The sequence below is a fragment of the Gopherus evgoodei genome, chromosome 1 (genome assembly GCF_007399415.2).
Source record: "Gopherus evgoodei ecotype Sinaloan lineage chromosome 1, rGopEvg1_v1.p, whole genome shotgun sequence".
In the NCBI taxonomy this organism is placed as follows: Eukaryota; Metazoa; Chordata; order Testudines; family Testudinidae; genus Gopherus; species Gopherus evgoodei.
Window position 1 is genome coordinate 368,701,742 of NC_044322.1, and position 20,414 is coordinate 368,722,155.

The window sequence follows — 20,414 nt, forward strand, 5'->3', positions numbered from 1 at the left end:
AAGACCAGACAGCAAGTGTGAACAATCGGGACAGGGGTGGGGGGAATAGCAGCCCATATAAAAATAGCCCCAAATAGCAGGACTGTCCCTATAAAATCGGGACATCTGGTCACCCTGCGCGGACCACGTGGGAGCAGCCAGCAGCAGGTCCAGCTCCTAGGCAGAGGTGAGCAAGCGGCTCCACGCGGCTCTCACCCGCAGGCACTGCCCACCCCCCATGCCCCTCCAGCTCACTTTGGCTGGTAGTGCAAAGCCGGTGCTCGGGGGGGGCAGAGTGAAGAGCTCTGTGGCCCCCCCGTCTAGGAGCCGTACCTGCTGCTGTCCACTTCCAGGGAGCAGCGCGGTGTCAGAACAGGTGGGGACTAGCCTGCATTAGCCGGGCAGCACTGCCAACAGGACTTTTAATGGCCCGGTCGGGGATGCTGACCAGAGCCGCTGCAACCCAGTGCCTTCCATTCCCACAGCTTGAAAACCACTGCCAGAGAAGACCCTGCAGAGACAGTGGGAAGCCCAAGGACTGAACTGACCCTGGTCACCGGGCAGCTGCCTGTGGGCTGCACCCAGCCTGGCTTGGCAGCAGAAGAGCCCTGGGGGCGGGTGGCGGGGCTGGGACCTGAGCTCACGGTGGCATACGGAGACCATTCTGTAATATTGTAATGTCTCTTGTTGGCTCCATTTCCCCCATGGGCTGCACTGTTACCCAGTGGAGGGGAGGACTGTTGGCTTTCAGGGCGGGTGAAGAGACACAGGTGTGGCCATCACCCGACTGTCTGAGCCTTAGGACACAGCTCAGAGGAGCATGTGAGGAGAATGGCAGAGCCAGTCGCTGTGACAGAGACCCCCAGTGCCCAAGGGCCCAGAGGGATGTGGACTTCCCCCCGGCAAGCATCCCCCGGCTGGAGCCCAAAGGGCTAGGAGGTGGGGTGACAGAGCCGGGTGCTGGGAGGAGTCGGGTGCTGATCTGGAGTCTGTCCAAGGAGGTCAGCTGGGCAGAACAGAAGAGGCTGTACCCGGCTTTCTCTGTCCAGCTGACTGACCCGGCCATTCTGACCGCGCTGGATGAGTGTCACTGCCGACGCTGGGCAAGGTGCCTCCGGCCCTGCAGACAGGCCAAGCCTCCTCGGGGTCTGGCTCAGCCGGACTCGCTGGCTGGAGTTCACGGCGTGCAGTGGGGGGCTGCAGACCCAGACCGCCCGTCTCAGGAGGCGGTGAAGCCACCTGGGTGACCTTGGAGGAGGTGTGAGACCAGGGCCGGCTTTAGGCCAATTCCACCAATTCCCCTGAATCGGGCCACGCGCCCAGTGAGAATCTCTTCCCTGGCCAGAGGCGCCTTTTTAATTTTTACTCACCTGGCGGCGCTCCAGGTCTTCAGCAGCACTTTGGCGGTGGGTCCTTCATAGACTCATAGATCAGAAGGGACCAATATGATCTTCTAGTCTGACCTCCTGCACAAGGCAGGCCACAGAACCCCACCCATCCACTTTTATAACAACCCCTAACCCAGGAATGAGTTATTGAAATCCTCAAAACTGGTTTGAAGACCTCAAACTGCAGAGAATCCACCAGCAGCAACCCATGCCCCACGCTGCAGAGGAAGGCGAAAAACCTCCAGGGCCTCTGCCAATCTGCCCCGGAGGAAAATTCCTTCCTGACCCCAAATATGGCGATCAGCTAAACCCTGAGCATGTGAGCAAGACTCACCCGCCAGCACCCAAGAAGGAATTCTCTGCAGTAACTCAGTTCCCATCCCATCCAACATCTCCCCGCAAACCACTGAGCAGACTTATCTGGTGATAATCCAAGATCAATTGCCCAAATTAAACTATCCCATCATAACATCCCCTCCATATACTTATCAAGTTTAGTCTTGAAGCCAGATAAGTCTTTTGCCCCCACTACTTCCCTCGGAAGGCTGTTCCAAAACTTCACTCCCCTAATGGTTAGAAACCCTCGTCTAATTTCAAGTCTAAACTTCCTAATATCCAGTTTGTACCCATTCGTCCTCGTGCCTACATTAGTACTAAACTTAAATAATTCCTCTCCCTCCCTAACGTTAACCCTCCTGATATATTTATATAGAGCAAGCATATCCCCCCGCAGCCTTCTTTTGGCCAGGCTAAACAAGCCAAGCTCTTTGAGTCTCCTTGCTCTGGGTCTGTGGCACTTCGGCGCTGGGTCCTTCAGACCTGAAGTGAGTGAAGGACCCAGTGCCGAAGTGCCATCAAAGACTCGGAGCACCGCCCAGTGAGTACAAGCCCTATGTGGTTTTATATATATAAAAATAATAGTCATCCCTGCCGGGGCCCCGTCAAAACTGTTCAAACTGGGCCCTGCACTTCCGAAAGCCGACCCTGTGTGAGACCCCTCGGGGGTCTGGCCCTCTGATAGGCTCCTCCGCGAGACTGGCCAGAGCTGGAGCCCCGACCCTGTGAATGCGGGACACCTGGGGCAACGGCAAAGAGAAGGGTAGGGAAAGCAAACCCTGCTGCTTCCTGCAGCAGTATGGCTCAAGGGGGCCTGACCTTCCCCTTCATTTCCTGCACAGCTGCTGACCTCAGGATTTCTGGCCGCGGTGTCCAGATGAGTCCCAAGCCGGCTGCCTGGACATGCCGCAGACAAGGGCCAAGTCACAGGCTGACACCGAGGCTGGCTCAGCAGCCCTGGAGGGGGTGATGCCGTGGGACCTACCCCCGTGGGACCCCTGGGGGGACTGGTGCACTGGGGGCGGTCCCTCCTGGACACTGTTTAAAAGCTGGGGCAGGGCATGCAGACCGCTGGCACACAGCACTCTAGGTCCTGCTGCCCTCACAGCGGCTCCCACAGCACCCGTGTGCCCCCCACACACCCACTAGGCCCTGCCAGCCAATCACACTCCATCGCTGCTGCACCTGTGACACTCCCTGGGCCTGGGGCCAGCGGTGACGTCACGCCGGCAGGCAGCTTTTCCATCACATGAGGCTGGGAATGGGCCAAGTGAGCAAAAGGTCAGAGCCACCCTGCTCCTCGGAGCAGCAGGAAGAGGCATGGACAGACACAGCCAGCCGCAGGCACCAACTCTCCCCAGGCTGGCACACCCAGCTGCAGATAGACACGCGGACGCAGACACCCAGTGGGCTGGCACACCCAGCTGCAGACAGACAAGTGGACACCCGGCTGGAGACAGACACACAGACACCTCCTCGGCTGGCACACCCGGCTGGAGACAAACACACGGACGCTCCTTGGGCTGGCACACCCAGCTGCAGACAGACTGGTGGACACCCGACTGCAGACAGACAAGCAGACACCCCCTGGGCTGGCACACCCGGCTGCAGACATACACACGGAGGCAGACACCCCCTAGGTTGGCACACCAGGCTGCAAACAGACACCTCTTGGGCTGGCACACCCAACTATAGATACACACATGGACGAAGACACTCCCTGGGCTGGCACACTTGGTTACAGACAGACACATGGACGTGGACACCCCCTGGGATGGCACACCGGGCTGCAGACAGACACAGACGCAGACACCCCCTGGGCTGGCACACCTGGCTACAGACAGACACACGGATGCAGACATCCCCTGGGCTGGCACACCCGGCTACAGACAGACACACGGACGCAGACATCCCCTGGGCTGGCACACCCGGCTGCAGACAGACACACGGACGCAGACACCCCCTGGGCTGGCAGACCCTGCTGCAGACAGACACCCCCTAGGTTGGCACACCTGGCTGTAGACAGACACACGGACGCAGACACCACCTGCGCTGGCACACCCGGCTACAGACAGACACACAGACGCAGACACCCCTTGGGCTGGCATACCTGGCTACAGACAGACACATGGACACAGACACCGCTTGGTCTGGCACACCTGGCTACAGACAGACATCCCCCGTGCTGGCACACCCGGCTACAGACAGACACCCCTGGGCTGGCACACCTGGCTGCAGACAGACACACGGACGCAGACACCACCTGCGCTGGCACACCCGGCTACAGACAGACACACAGACGCAGACACCACTTGGGCTGGCACACCTGGCTGCAGACAGACACCCCGTGGGCTGGCCCACCTGTCTACAGAGAGACACATGGATTCAGACAGCCCCTGGGCTGTCACACCTGGCTACAGACAGACACACGGAAGCAGACACCCCTTGGGCTGGCATACCTGGCTGCAGACAGACACCCCTTGGGCTAGCACACCTGGCTACAGACAGACACCCCCTGGGCTGGCACACCCGGCTACAGACAGACACATGGACACAGACACCACTTGGTCTGGCACACCTGGCTACAGACAGACATCACCCGTGCTGGCACACCCGGCTACAGACAGACACCCCTGGGCTGGCACACCTGGCTGCAGACAGACACACAGACGCAGACATCCCCTGGGCTGGCACACCCGGCTACAGACAGACACCCCTGGGCTGGCACACCTGGCTGCAGACAGACACACAGACGCAGACATCCCCTGGGCTGGCACACCTGGCTACAGACAGACACACGGATGCAGACACCCCTTGGGCTGGCACACCTGGCTGCAGACAGACACCCCCTGGGCTGGCACACCCGGCTACAGACAGACACACAGACGCAGACATCCCCTGGGCTGGCATACCTCGCTGCAGACAGACAACCCCTGGGCTGGCACACCCGGCTACAGACAGACACAAGGACAAAGACACCCCTTGGGCTGCCATACCTCGCTGCAGACAGACAACCCCTGGGCTGGCACACCCGGCTACAGACAGACACAAGGACAAAGACACCCCTTGGGCTGCCATACCTCGCTGCAGACAGACAACCCCTGGGCTGGCACACCCGGCTACAGACAGACACAAGGAAAAAGACACCCCTTGGGCTGGCACACCTGGCTACAGACAGACACCCCCTGGGCTGGCACACCTGGCTACAGACAGACACACGGATGCAGACACCCCTTGGGCTGGCACACCTGGTTGCAGACAAACACCCCTGGACTGGCACACCCAGCTGCAGACAGACACACAGACGCAGACACCCACTGGGCTGGCACACCTGGCTGCAGACAGACACACAGACGCAGACAACCCCTGGGCTGGCACACCTGGCTACAGACAGACACCCCTGGGCTGGCACACCCAGCTGCAGACAGACACACAGACGCAGACACACCCTGGGCTGGCACGCCCGGCTATAGACAGACACCCCTGGGCTGGCACACCCGGCTGCAGACAGACACACAGACGCAGACACCCCCCGGGCTGGCACACTCGGCTAGAGACAGACATCCCTGGGCTGGCACACCCGGCTGCAAACAGACACACAGAGGCAGACACCTCCTGGGCTGGCACACCTGGCTGCAGACAGACACCCCTGGGCTGGCATACCCGGCTGCAGACAGACACCCCCTGGGCTGGCACACCTGCCTGTAGACAGACACACGGACACAGACACCCCCTGCGCTGGCACACCTGGCTGTAGACAGACACATCCTGGGCTGGCACACCTGGCTGCAGACAGACACACAGACGCAGACACCCCTTGGGCTGGCACACCTGGCTGCAGACAGACACCCCGTGGGCTGGCACACCTGGCCACAGACAGACACATGGACGCAGACAGCCCCTGGGCTGTCACACCTGGCTACAGACAGACACCCCTGGGCTGGCACACCCGGCTGCAAACAGACACACGGACGCGGACATCCCCTGGGCTGGCACACCCGGCTGCAGACAGACACACGGATGCGGACATCCCCTGGGCTGGCACACCCGGCTGCAGACAGACACACGGATGCAGACACCCCCTGGGCTGGCACACACTGCTGCAGACAGACACACGGACGCGGACACCCCTTGGGCTGGCACACCTGGCTGCGGACAGACACCCCGTGGGCTGGTACACGTGGCCACAGACAGACACATGGACGCAGACAGCCCCTGGGCTGTCACACCTGGCTACAGACAGACGCACTGAAGCAGACACCCCTTGGGCTGGCATACTTGGCTGCAGACAGACACCCCTTGGGCTGGCACACCTGGCTACAGACAGACACCCCTGGGCTGGCACACCCGGGTGCAAACAGACACACAGACGCAGACAACTCCTGGGCTGGCACACCCGGCTGCAGACAGACACACGGACGCGGACATCCCCTGGGCTGGCACACCCGGCTGCAGACAGACACACGGATGCAGACACCCCCTGGGCTGGCACACACTGCTGCAGACAGACACCCCCTGGGCTGGCACACCTGGTTGTAGACAGACACATGGACACAGACACCCCCTGCTCTGGCACACCTCGCTGTAGACAGACACATCCTGGGCTGGCACACCTGGCTGCAGACAGACACACCTGGCTGCAGACAGACACACAGACGCAGACACCCCTTGGGCTGGCACACCTGGCTTCGGACAGACACCCGCTGGGCTGGCACGCCTGGATGCAGTCAGACACCCCGTAGGCTGGCACACCCAGCTACAGACAGATACAGGGACACAGACAGCCCCTGGGCTGGCACACCTGGCTACAGACAGACACCCCCTGGGCTGGCACACCCGGCTACAGACAGACACATGGACACAGACACCCCTTGGGCTGGCACACCTGGCTACAGACAGACACCCCCTGGGCTGGCGCACCCGGCTACAGACAGACACAGGGACGCAGACACTTTCTGGGCTGGCACACCTGGCTACAGACAGACACACGGACGAAGACACCCCCTGGGCTGGCACACCCTGCTGCAGACAGACACACGGACGTGGACACCCCTTGGGCTGCCACACCTGGCTGTAGACAGACACATCCTGGGCTGGCACACCTGGCTGCCGACAGACACCCCCTGGGCTGGCACACCTGGCTACAGACAAACACACGGACGCAGACACCCCTGGGCTGGCACATCCGGCTACAGAAAGACACACGGACGCAGACACCCCTTGGGTTGGCACAACTGGCTGCAGACAGACACCCCCTGGGCTAGCACAACCGGCTACAGACAGACACCTCTGGGCTGGTACACCTGGCTGCAGACAGATACCCCTGGGCTGGCACACCTGGCTGCAGACAGACACACGGATGCAGACACCCCTGGGCTGGCACACCCGACTGTAGACAGACACCCCGGGGCTGGCACACCCAGCTGCAGACAGACACATGAACGCAGACACCCCTAAGCTGGCATACCTGGCTGCAGACAGACACCCCCTGGGCTGGCACACCTGGCTGCAGACAGACACACGGATGCAGACACCCCTTGGGCTGGCACACCCGACTGTAGACAGACACCCCGGGGCTGGCACACCCAGCTGCAGACAGACACATGGACGCAGACACCCCTGGGCTGGCACACCTGGCTGCAGACAGACACATGGACGCAGACACCCCTGGGCTGGCACACCTGGCTGCAGACAGACACATGGACGCAGACACCCCTGGGCTGGCACACCCGGCTGCAGACAGACACCCCCTGGGCTGGCACACCTGGCTGCAGACAGACAGACGGATGCAGACACCCCTGGGCTGGCACACCCGTCTGCAGACAGACACCCGCTGGGCTGGCACATGCAGCCAGGATCTGGGACGAGCTCCCCCAAATTAGCGAGTGCTAAATGCTGGGTTAGGTCAAGGAGTGGGACAGCTTTTTTGCTCTCAAAGCTCCTTGCTGGAAGGGCCCATGAGCCTGGGAACCTCCCAACCCCCTTGCCCTGTTGGGTGTCTGACCCCTCACCATGACCTGCTTGGTCGCATGGTTCCCTCTAGCTCCTCCTGCGACCTGGCGGGCACGGCCTGGCACAGCCACTGTCTCCTTAGGCCGTCCACACAGCATCCCCCGGCATGGGACCAGCTGAGCTCTGCACACCACGGGGCAGCACAGAGCAGGCAGCGTCCCAGCCCCCCTCTGCCAGGGCCATATTCCCACTGAGCTGCCCCAGGAAGCAGGGCTGCTGGGCCAGATCCTTGGAACCTGGGGTTCCCCTGCATCAGGGGACCCCCAGGGCCTCCCTGGGGAGCAAAGACAGAGCGGGCCCCACTCTGAGGCCTGAATCTGCCCCTAAGGCTGCAGGGCTTCCACGGGCGCAGGGCAGAGAAGCAGCAGCCTGCCAGGTGCTGGGCCCCAGCTCAGACTCACCCAGCGGGGGGATCCCGCAGCCCCTCTCAGGCGCTGGCTGAGCCGGGAGGAAGCCAGGCCAGCACGGCCCCAGGGGCAGGGGATTCCTGGCCCTGCCAGGGCCCAGGGACTGCAGTCTCCTGGGGCAGCTCTGCAGCAGCTACCCTGCGATTGTTACTAGTGCTGGGTCGATCCCGCTGGCCCGGGGCCGTCTCCCTCCCTCCCGAGAGCAGTGTAGACGAGCCCCCAGCAGGATGTGCTGCCAGCTCACCGGTGGGGGACTGCTCTGCACCCCCCTTCCCGGGCTGCGGAGGATGCGCCGAGCCCCCAGTCCTGCTGGGGGGAATCAGCCCTGCCGGGCCGGGGAAGTCTGGCAGGGAGGGGAGAGCAGGAGCCCCTTGGAGGCACCTGTCCACAGAAAGGGGGGCCTGCACTAAGGGCTCCGCCGGACCTTGCTGGGGGCCAGCGGCCGAAGGGCCAACACGGCTCAGGTGACAGCAACAGGCCCAGGGGCTGGCGTGAGAGGCGAAGGGACCCCCAACAAGGCAAGGGCCAGCCCCCCCCCCCCCCGAGCGTGTCCCCAAACCCAGCAGGGGCCCCTGGAGCCCAGCAGGTTAGGAGACCCCTACACAGGGATGGGTACTCCCAAACACCAGGGAACACAGGCTGCAAACGGGCAGCATACCCCAGGTCCCCATAGCCCCCCAAAGGGACAGTGCACCCCTACGTGCTGAGGACACCCCCCAGCCAAGCCATGGGCCAAAGGGGAAACTTCATCCAAACCCACCATCTGTGCACCCTGAACCCAGCAGCAGCATGTACCACACAAAGGGACAGTGCATCCCCAACCCGCCAAGGACACGCGGAGGGCAGGGGGCAGCACGGCCCGAACATGCCCAGGATGGCCAGCAGCTGCAGTCCAGCCTGGGCACCTGAGCGAGGTCACTGGCAATCAGCTAGGATAGGCTGGGAGTTGGCTGGAGGCCAATTGAGGCAAAGGGCAGCCTTGGCCCAGCAGCCCCGTGCCTTGCCCTGCCCTGCCTGGGGAGCCAAGCAGCAGATGCTGGTACCTGCTCAGAAGGTGCCGAATCTCCAGGCGTCAGCACCACGTCCGCCTTTGGCAGAGCCCCTAGGAACGGTGCTTCCTGCGTCCTTCAAATCTGCTGCTCTGCGTCCCCTGCCCACCCCGCTCCCCGCTGCCTGTAACCGGACACCTGGCATCCAGCCTCCCTGCGGCCCTAAATGGCATCCGGAAATCGGATCCTGCCCCTGCGGGCCACCCCCGCCTCTCCCTCGCACCCACACCCCGGCCTGCCTGAGATCCTGGCTAGCAAAGAGCCAAGGACACATCCCTGCCCACAATGCCCCCTCCCCTGTCCAGCCCCCCATGCCCCTTTTCTGTCTCTCCCTCCACACAGCTGGTAGCTATAGCCCGTGGCTACCCTCCCCGGCCCCGGCCCCGACCCAGGCCTTGCCTAGCTCTAGCACCAGCTGCTGCTCAGCTGCTCTACCCAGAGAACGGCTTCTCCGCCCCAGAGATGGCTCCTCCAGCCCCCAGCCTGGCAGGATACAAGCCAGGCATGGGCACGACTGGGCCTGGCCATGCTGCCCTTCCTCCCCTGCACAGGGGTGATGGGGACCTAGGTGGGTGGGTGTCAGAGGGCAGCCACTGCCCAGAGCACCCTCCTGCAGCAAGCCGCAGCATGGCAGGCATGCCTGCCTCAGTTTCCCCTTTCAGAGTCCCCAGTAACTCCACACACACTGTCTTGCCTCACCAGTACATTCCATGGGGCTAGTTTATTATCAGGCATTGCGCAGACCGTCTCACACATCGTCCCGGCCCACGACACCCTCCCCCCCATCTCGCACACGGGTGCCCAGACTCCCCGTCCTCATACCAGCAGAGTCGCCCCAGCGTTCCCCCGTTCTGCCCAGGGGTAGCCCCCAGCCTCTCATCTAGGAGAGCCCCTTTACCGGGGAGCCTCTCTCCCTACCCTCTCCACTGCGGCCCGGCCTTAACCCGCCCCTCTCCCCCCCTTGCTGTTCTGCCTTCAGCTTCTCCCAGGGCCCAAACCTACCAGGGCCTGTCCCCCCCTCCGCTTTGCTGGGCCCCTAACAGCCCCACCCTCCTCACTCTGCCTTGTTCCCAGCCGCCCTTGGCGGGGAGCGTGACGGTGCCCCCTGCACTCACCTCACGTGGCCCAAAACCTGCCCCGCCAGTACTGAAGGGGAGGATGTTGCAGTGGGGCCCAAGGCTGGGGCCCCACCCAGCCAGGGGCCTGCACCTTCCCTGGCATGCAGGGACGTGCGGCTACTGCAGCACTCGCCTGAAGTGGACAAGCCGCCCTGGCCTCAAGGTGCCCCAGCCCCTGCCAACCCCACCGACCCCGCATCCTTCCCCCAGGCCAGAGCCCCACAGGGGCAGCTCCCTGGAGAGCAGCCTGGAGCCAGCCAGCAGCACGCGGCCCCCTCCCTCGGCTCTGCCACCACGAGGGCACCTGGAGGAGAGTCCCCAGCCAAGGCCTCGGGGCACACAGCAGGGCTCTGACCAGGCTGCAGCACTGGGGGGGGGCAGCTGAGTAGGGTACGGCCCCGGGGGACTCAGCGCAGCCTGAGGGGGGGATGCCAGGTGGGTAGGCATGTGCCTGTGTGGGGCATGGCATGTGTACAAGTGTGTGTGAGCATGTGCCTGTGTGGGGCATGGCGTGTGTACAAGTGTGTGGGGCATGGCGTGTGCACAAGTGTGCGAGAGCATCCATGTACAAGCATGTGAGTGAGCATGCACATGAGTAAGCAGGTGTGTGTGCGCATGTGTGTGCATGCATGTATATATGTGCGAGCATGCCCAGGTGTGGGCCAGGTCCATCCCCTTCCCTCCCTGCCCGAAGGAAGTCGACACACTCACCAAGACACTCAGCAACTCCCAGTGCGGGGGGTGTGATGATGCGGTTGTGGTGGGACCCAACAGAGTGCCAATTCAGGACAAATCACTTCAAACAGGGCAGTTACAGCCCTAGGCTGGGGGCTTTCCACCTCTAAGGCAAACCAAACCAGCCAGACAAAGAGGACTTTGGTCTCACCCCACTGGCTAACCACAAGTCACACAAGCAATTTCCTTAGACACTCCAGACTCCCAGTATCACCACCAGTGCAACCGTCCTGGGATGAACGGTTATGAAAACCAACACCCCAGTAAAAGAAAAAGGTTCTCTTGATCCCAAAGGACCAAGCCCCAGACCCAGGTCAATATACACATCAGATCTTACCCACAAATCACGCTGTTGCCAGTCCTTTAGAATCTAAATCTAAAGGTTTATTCATAAAGGGAAAAAAATAGAGATGAGAGCTAGAATTGGTTAAATGGAATCAATTCCATACAGTGATGGCAAAGTTCTTAGTTCAGGCTTGTAGCAGTGATAGAATAAACTGCAGGTTCAAATCAAGTCTCTGGAGAACATCCCCGGCTGGGATGGGTCATCAGTCCCTTGTGTAGAGCTTCAGCTTGTAGCCAAGTCCCTCCAGAGGTAAGAAGCAGGACTGAAGACCAGATGGAGATGAGGTATCAGCCTTATATAGGCTCTTCCAGGTGTAAGAACACTTCTTTGTTCTTACTGTGGAAAATTACAGCAAAATGGAGTCTGGAGTCACATGGGCAAGTCCCTGCACACCCTGCTGAGTTACAAGCCGTATCTGCCTCCTTTCAATGGGTCAGTTGTGTAGCTGATGGTCCTTAATGGGCCATCAAGCAGGCTAGGCAGAGCTAACACCCACTTGTCTGGGATTTTTCCCAGAATTACAGCACCAATTTGAAATACAGACAGTATACAGCCAATACTCATAACTTCAACTACAAAATGATACAGACATACAGACAGCATAATCATAACCAGTAACCCAGAACCTGGTCTTAGACCCCTTATATGACCCCCTTCACATAAGATTTGGTGCCACTACAAGACCTTGGTTGCAACCATATTCTATATGGTTCCAGATTATACCAATAACCTCACATGGGGCCCACCAGAATCTGGGACTAATCACAGCCCAACCCCACCCCATCCCATCCCTGCCAGGCTGGGCCATGAGAACAGGGCACCAGCCACCCCCACCCCACACCCAGCGAGGGCTGGAAGAAGTGGGGGAGGGGTGGGGGCACTCCGCCCTGGCTTTGGGCAGTAGGAAGGTGGCGGTGCTGCCTGCTGAGCCCAGGGACACCCCCAATGATGCCCCCCGCCTAGCCCAGAGCCCCCCCGGGAGCTTGCCCTGGGCTCAGAGCCAGCCCCAGAAATAGCAGCTGGTATGTGGGTGAAAGGGCAGCTTGATAAATAAGGAGGAAGGGGGCTGGGAGCAGGCGGTCGGGGGGGGGCGAATGGCAGCAACAAAGGAGGCACCAGGCTTAGCCCCTCCCTTACCCTCCCAGGAACAGGCAGCACCCGCCTGGGGTCCCTGCGAGTTCCTCCCCCATGGGTCAGTGCCCCTGGGAACTGGAGGCTTGTGAGGGACGCCCAGCCCCAGATCCAGGCTGGCTCCCCCCGTTGGGTTGGCACTATGGAGACCCCCCAGTCCTCCCCCGCTGCAGCCTCTGATCCGGACGAAGGGTCCCTGGAGCTTGGGACCCCCCAGGCTCCTGTGTCAGCCTCTGTCCATCCTTCGCCTGAGGAGAACCCGCCGCAGGTGCAAACGCCGGGCAGCAGCCGCAGCACCGGTGCCGGGTCCTCAACGAGCCAGCACGTCATCAGTGGGCAGACGAGCACCCCCTCCCCTGGCGTGTGCCACACACCACTCGTGGCAGGGCGTGAACCCCGGGCTCACCACGAGGGGGTCCTGCCCACCAGGGGGAGGGGCCCCTCAGTGCCCCCGCCGGCCCCCGCCTGCCCCTGCTCACTGCCCAGCTCCCCACGGGGCGCGGGGAAGTGCAGGAAGCAGAGGGCCTCATAGGAGAGGGGGAAGGGCGGGGCGGGCAGCGGGCAGCAGGACAGCGAGCCCAGCTCCAGTGCCAGCACCGTGCCCAGCTCCGGAGCTGCCATGAAGAGGCGGCTGCCCAGGGCCACGCCCTGCCCCGCCAGGGTGCACTTGGGCAGGCTCCGCGCAGGGCCCCAGAGCCGGGCCCCTGGGCTGAAGGAAATCACCACGTTCTCCTGGGCATTGCCCCCCACCACGTAGAGGGGCTCTGAGCCCCCCAGGAAATAGAGGCCGGGCAGGTTGGCGTCGGCTCGCGTCAGCGTTGGGAGCAGCTCCTGCCACGTGTCTGCAACGAGAGCACGCGGGTGGGACTGTGTCGCCCCCGCACCAGTCCAGACCTTGCCCACCTGGCCTGGATCCGTCCCCACCCTGCCCACTCCCACACCTGTCCCCCCATCCTCGCCCACCTGGCCTGGATCCGTCCCCACCCCACCCACCCCCACACCTGTCCCCCCATCCTCACCCCCACCCCCACACCCATCCTCACCCACCCACCCCCACACCTGTCCCCCCATCCTCACCCCCACCTCCACACCTGTCCCCCCATCCTCACCCCCACCTCCACACCCATCCTCACCCACCCACCCCCACACCTGTTCTCACTCTGCCAGATCTCACCACACCTCACCCACCCCCACACCTGTCCCCCCATCCTCACCCCCCACACCCACACCCATCCTCACCCCACCCACCCCCACACCTGTCCCCCCATCCTCACTCCCCAACTCCACATCCATCCTCACCCTGTGCACCTGACCCCGCCCACCCCCACACGTCCCCCCCCATCCTCACCCCTCACCTCCACACCCATCCTCACCCTGTCCACCCCCACACCTGTCCTCACTCTGCCAGATCTCACCTCACCCCACTCCGCCCACACCCACGCTCACCCCTGCCCATCCTTCACCTAACCCCAGCCTCTCCCCCACCTGTCCCCACCCTGCCTGGACCTCGCCCCACCCCCAACCCTTCCTCACCCACACCCTTGCCCCAGCCTCACCCTACCCATGGACCAACACCCCCCCCCAGCCTCCTCCCCCTTCCCTCTGCACCCTGCGAGGCCCAGCAGTCTGGGAGCTGGGAGGCTCCCTGAGAGAGCCCAGCAGATGCCGGGCACGGGCCAGGGACTCGGCCGTCTCCGATCGCAGCCCAGCCGCAGGGAGGAGCAGGCGGCTGGAGATGGGGCTGAGATGGGGACGAGGCTCCGTGTGGCACGGCTGGGCCCCTGGGGCAGGGGCTCTCTCCCCAGGGGGCTGGTCCCCTGCCCGGGCAGTGCCAGGCGCTGGCTCTGCTCACCTGCCCCGACGTCGTAACGCAGCAGCAGCTTCTCGCCCGTCCTCTGCACGCTGCCCAGGGCGTAGATGCTGCCGGCGTGAGCCGCGCAGAGCGGCAGGTCGTGGGACAGCGAGAGGGCGAAGGTGAAGTCGGTGAGGGGCAGCGAGGAGACGAAGGCCCACGAGTCGCTCCAGGGGTCGTAGCGCTCCACGGCCGCGTACAGAGCCGTGCCGCCGTCCGGCGCCAGGAGCGTGTCCAGATACCAGCCCCCGATGGCGTAAATCCGCTGTCCCACCACGGCTGTGCTGAAGTGCCGCCGGCGCTGCGAGGAGAGAGCGGGGCGGGGGTCTAGGAACTCAGGGCTGACCCCGCCGGGAGCCCCTCACCCTGGTGTCTGGGTGCAGCAAGCCGAGCCCAGCCCCACGCCATGCAGCTCCTGGGGGGGGAGCGTCTGGCCTGGGGGTCCAGGCTGAGAACTGGGGGTGGGAGCATGGCCCCGGGAGGCTCCGAGCCTGGGGCAGCTGGTCCCATATCCCGTCCAGCTGCAAGTGCCAGGGGCCCTCAGAATGGGGCCTTCACGGGGGAGCCAGCGAGTGCCAGCAGGGAGGGGGCTGCCAGTGCTGGGGGAGGGATCTGTAGCGGGGGGAGGGGTACCAGGCACAGGGGTACCAGGGAACTGACCTTTAGCAGCAGGGTAGGGGGCTGCCAGTGGTGGGTGAGGGAGCAGTACTGTGGGGGTACAGACACGGGGGTACCAGGGCACTGCCCATGAGTGGGGGATGGGCTGCCAGTGCTGGGTGAGGGAGCGGTAGGAGGGGGTACCAGGCACGGGGGTACCAGGGTACCAGCCACTGACCTCTAGCAGCAGGGGGTGGTGGGTGAGGGAGCGGTACCAGAGGGGTGAGGGGTACCAGGGCACTGACCTTCAGTGTTGGGTGAGATAACGGGGGGGGGGGCATGTGATGGAGTGTGGGGCAGGGTTCCCCTCATTATGTTGTATGTGAGCCTGAGTCTTACTCTTCTGCATGAATACTGTGTGCCTCAGTTTCCCTGTGGATTGCACTGATGCCTCGGTGGTGGGGATAAGGGTCTGTGACTTTTGCTGAGGCCCTTGGGGGCAGGTGAGGCAGCTCCAGCTGCCTACAAGTAGGCGATAGCCAGTGCCCTTCATAACCAGAGACCCAGGAGGGGGATGTGGCCAGGTGACACTTTGCCCTGGAAGCGAGACAGACCAGAGGAGGGGCAGTGGGCATGGCAGAGGTCGGGCTGCTGGAGGGGTCAGTCTCCTGTTTGGGACCTGGAGTGGGGAGTCCAGGGGCACCATGCGCTGGGGGTCCCCAAGATGGACTTGGCTGAAAGTTCCTGCTTTCTGGGTAACAAGCTCTGTTCCCATCGACTAACAACCCGCCTGTGTCACAAGCTGGCTGGGAGTCACGGCTGATTGTGGATCGGGGGGAGAGGGGACAGGGCCCCTCTGGCTTCCCCAGGGGTCCCGCCCTGGAGGCCCTGCCAAGGGGAAGTGCCCAGCGGGAACAGGGGGCTGAGTGCTCCCAGGTCAGTCCCAGGAAGGCCATAGGCGGAAAGGCTCCTTGCCCTGGGATTGTCCCAGTGCCCGAGTCCTGGCTGGCTTCATACAGAGCAGTTCCAGGCCTGAGTCTGTGACAGGGGGTCCCCAAGGCACGGGGCACTAACCATGAGCGGGCGGTGGGCTGGCAGCGGTGCTGGATGAGGGATCTGTAGCAGGAGGGGGGGGGGACCAGGGCTCAGGGCACTGACCTTCAGCAGCGGGGCAGTGGGCTGGCAGCAATGGGGGAGGGAGCAGTACCAGGGCATGGGGGTGTGATGAACTGGGAATGTTCTTAATGTTTTCTCTGAATACTGTATTGGTGCCTCAGTGTCCCCATGGCAGTTCTTAAGTATGTGGCAGAGCAAAGGGCCAGTGCACCTAAATGCCTGACACTCTGTCTCCTAGCAACTGATGGTCTGGGCCCCCCCCTGCAAAGGTGCCAGCTGAAGGTGTTGGAGACAAAGGGATCAGGTGACCTCCTGGCCCGGGAAAGGGGCTGAGCAGAGAGGAGGGGCTGGAGGGGGTTGTTAGTCTGGAGCTGGCTGGGGTCAAGGGTGGAGGGCAGACCTGGGGGTCTGGCTCACTGCCCCCCAGAATGGACCCAGCCGAGGGGTCCGGTTCGCTGTATCTACAAGCTGTTTTAGACCCTGTTCCTGTCATCGAATAAACCTCTGTGTTACTGGCTGGCTGAGAGTCACGTCTGACTGCAAAGTGGGGGTGCAGAACCCGGTGGCTTCCCCAGGACCCCGCTGGGGTGGACTCGCTGTGGGAAGCACACGGAGGGGCAGAGGATGCTGAATGCTCCAAGGAGAGACCCAGGAGGTGAAGACGTGTGAGCTTCTTGCCCTGAACAAGTCTGCTCCAAGGGAGAGGAGGCTCCCCAAAGTCCTGCCTGGCTTGGTGGGGAGCAGTTCCAGAGCATCGCCCGGTGACTCCATGACAGGGGGTACCAGGGCATGGGGCACTGACCTTCAGGAGGGGGGCGGTGGGCTGCCAGCGGTTGGGGAGGGAGCAGTAGCAGGAGGGGGTGCCAGGGCACTGACCTTCAGCAGCGGGGCGGTGGGCTGCCAGCGGTTGGGGAGGGAGCAGTAGCAGGAGGGGGTGCCAGGGCACTGACCTTCAGCAGCGGGGCGGTGGGCTGCCAGCTGCCGGCCAGCGGGTTGTAGCGGAAGGCCGCCATGCGAAAGGCGAACCCGCGGGCCCCGCGGCGCTCCCGGTAGCCGCCGAGGAGGAACAGGTAGTTGAGCAGCTGGGCGGTGCTGAAGCTCCACTTGTCGGCCCGGAAGGGCAGCCCGGTGGCCCGGTGCCAGGTGCCCCCCTGGGCCAGGGGGAGGCAGTAGAGGCCATGCAGGGGCTCCGTGGCGGGGGTGGCCGGGGCCCTCAGGTTCTCCTTGCGGAGCACACACAGCTGCTGGGAGCCCCGCGTCCGGAGCCCTGCCAGCTCCTCCTGCAGCGCCGGGGCCAGCTGCCCTGTGACGGGCGCCAGCTCCAGGAGCTGGGCGCTCAGGTACTGGCACAAGACGGCCCGCATCTCCGGGCAGCCGATGGCCTCGGCAAAGTGCAGGTAGGACAGGCAGTTGTGGGGGCGCAGGAGGGGGCGCAGGGCCAGCCAGCACTGCTCCAGGAAGGAGGGCACCAGCAAGTAGCTGGCAGCCTGGATGGCGGGCAGCAGCTCCACCTCGCCCAGCCCAAAGTGCCCCAGGAAGACAAACTCCAGGATGGCGTGGAAGGCGCCCGATGGGACATGCTCCAACACCAGCCGCCTCTCTGCAGCCTCCTGCATCTGGGAGCGGGCCAGTGCCCCGAAATACGCGCTCTCCTCAGCCAGCCGGGCCAACTCCACCTGCAGGCACCAAGAGACCTGGCCCAGCTCAGGTAAGGAGTCAGGGGCTGGGGGCAATGCCATGCTGGGCAGGGGGACGCCAGCTCCCTCGAGGCAGAACGTCTACAGACTCCTGTCCATTTATCCCCAGCAGGCGCCAGGCCCGGCGGGCTCAGCCTGCCCCAGCCTCTGCCCGCAGGCAGTGGGGCTGCACCAGCAGCTCTCAGGGGCCCAGCGGGCAGCTCCTTGGGGCAGAGGCAGGCCGGGGACAAGGGGTGGGGCTCAAGGGGGAACTGCTAGGCCAGGGAGTGGCCCATCACTGGGATGAGCCCATCACCACAGGCCTGGCCCGTGAGGGTGGCAGCCGGCAGGAATGCATGTGAGTGGAGGCTGGGACCTGCAGCCTGAGGGCACCTTGGCTCACCCAGGGACAGGGGCAGAGGGGACCCAACAGGTGCTTTGGGCTGCAAGCCGCTGGGCACAGAGCCCTGGGGGAGACCCACCCCCTTCGTGCCAATGGGGAGGGGCTAGCAGGACGCTCTGCTCCACTGGGCACAGGCCCTGCCAGAGCCAGGGATGGCAGGCTGAGGCAGTGGCGCTGCATGCACCCAGTCCCAGCCCGCCCACAGGACAGGGCTCAGCTCATGGGTAAGGGGCCAGGGGCCCAAGAGTGCACCCTGCCCTGCAGGACGCCCAGGCCCCCAAGCAGTAACACGCAGCCTGTGCAATGGCATTTGTGGGGGCTGCAGGCCCCGGGAGTGACTGGCACAGCACCAGGAAGGTGGCATTTTGGGCAGCATACCTGGAAGGCACAGGGATCCGTCTGGACGGTAATGAGGGGCTGCCCTGCCCCTCGGCTCCAGTAGACCCTCTGCTCAGGGCTGCTCTCCCAGGGCTCTGTCCGCGGTGCCAGGCTGCCTGGTCCCTTGCTGGGTAGCAGGAAGCTCGTCAGGGTGCGAAGGAAGTACAGGAGGCAGCTCAGAGCCCAGCCAGCCGCAGCCCTCGGGAGGTGAGTCACGGCATGCCAGGCTGCAGCCCACAAGCCTTCCTCTACCCACCTCTGGCTGCACAGAGTGGCACAGAGCGCGCTGCGGGGCATGGCCAGCGGCAGCTCCTGCAGGCACGTCCCGCAGCTCGGCCCAGCTGAGTGTGGGGCAGCCGGCGGTGCTGGGCGCTCGGCAGCACAGGAATGTCGGAGCCGAGCTATTTTTAACCTGCTCCCAGCCAGCGAGCAGGAAAGCTGAGCCCCCCTAGGCCCCAGCCCATGGGTGCCTCATGCCAGCGCGCAGGCAGCAGGGCCTCTGGCCAAGCAGAGCAGCACAGGAAGGGGAGCGCCCAGGCTCCACAAGCGGCTCCTGCAGGCTGGGCACTGGGGGAGGGAACGGAGCCAGGCAGAGCGGGCCGTGGGTGGCACCCCAGCCTTTGGCCGCCTGTCACCGATGCAGCCTGGAGCAGCAGGCTAGGCTTGGGAGGACAGCAAGACATGGTTGTGGAGCCCGCCCTAGGCAGGAGCGGGCACCACAGTGGATCGCAGCCACGCCACTCCGGCTGGTAGCCGGGGAGCACCACCACGGCCAGGGGCCCAGCAGCAGAGCCCCGTGGCAGGCGGGGGCCATGACAGCTCCAAACATGCTGCCCCCTTCCACACTGCCAGAGCTGGGGGGCTGGGGCATTAGGGCTACGCTGCGCTGCGCCTCTCCCAAGCACGCTAAGGGCCTGATGGCACCAGCCTCCCCTCCCTCTGCCAGCGTCAGTGCCCATGTGCAGGCCTGAACCCCCCCGCACTGCCCTGGCCTGGCAGCCGGCCCTCAGGACGCTGAGTGCCCTGGGCAGGAGGAGGGACAGCCAGACAGACGGACACAGGCAGACAGCGCCAGGCATTTATTGGTCTGAGTGCAGAGTTCACAGTCCATTGCTGGGCAGCGGAGGGCCCTGCCGGGGCTCGGCTCCGAGGGGGCGGTAGCAGCAGGCGCTGGGGACTGGCAGAGAAAGCGAGTGCAGAGCTCCGGCCACAGGGCCCAGGCAGGGCTGCAGGACACGCTCCCCCCACTCCCTCCCCCAGCCGGAGCAGGGGACACCCCGCTAGAGCCCACCCCCCGTTCCCAGCAGCGGGAGAGGTGCTGGAGCCAGGCCAGCACTGCCCTACAAACACCCCCTGCTTCTCCAGAAAAAGGCCCTGCGGGGGGCAGGGGCAGAGCACCCATGTCTCCCCCCGCAGCCCACACTCGCTGAGCCCCAGGGGCCCCCAGGTTACATCGGCAGGCAGGAAGGGCACTAGGGTGGCAGAGCTGGGCAGCGCCGCAGGCCAGGGGAGGCAGAGATGCAGGGACAGAGGCAGACGCACGTGTGGCAAATTCAGCTCCCAGGCCCCACCTCCAAGTGTGCAGCCCCCAGTGCACTCGCAGGGAACCCAGGGGAGCCGAGCCCCTCCAGCCCCCGAGAGAGGGCCGAGGCTGCAGCCACCCTGCTGAGCGGGACCCCCACAGCCACAGAGAACATCCGCCAACGGGCAGCGGGGAGAGCCAGCCCCACACAGCCCACCGTGGAGGGGGTGGGGATCCTCACTCCCCAAACCGGAATATGAACCATTTCCCTCCCCGATAGCCCAGCCCTGCCCCCAAACGCCTGCAGGGAGACCCCCAAACCCCACCCCTGCTCACTGGCCAGCCAGGGCACCCCCCCGCCCCAGGGGG

At 63.9% G+C, this 20,414-nt stretch overlaps 1 protein-coding gene across 2 annotated transcripts; it reads right to left on the reverse strand.

Annotated features, from left to right (window-relative positions):
• Positions 1 to 11,994: 11,994 nt before the first annotated feature.
• LOC115638736 (kelch-like protein 42) lies at positions 11,995 to 20,371 on the reverse strand. Of its 2 annotated transcripts, XM_030540724.1 has the most exons (5): positions 18,524 to 20,371; positions 17,046 to 17,742; positions 16,943 to 16,971; positions 14,354 to 14,654; positions 11,995 to 13,343 (listed from the first exon to the last, which is right to left on the reverse strand). In XM_030540724.1, exons 1-5 carry the CDS (start codon positions 18,818 to 18,820, stop codon positions 12,904 to 12,906), a joined length of 1,764 nt encoding a protein of 587 aa, XP_030396584.1. In that variant the 5' UTR covers positions 18,821 to 20,371; the 3' UTR covers positions 11,995 to 12,903. The 2 variants fall into 2 exon arrangements, with proteins under 2 accessions (XP_030396584.1, XP_030396666.1); XM_030540806.1 differs by lacking the exon at positions 16,943 to 16,971 and having other exon boundaries at positions 17,017 to 17,742.
• Between the last annotated feature and the right edge of the window lie 43 nt (positions 20,372 to 20,414).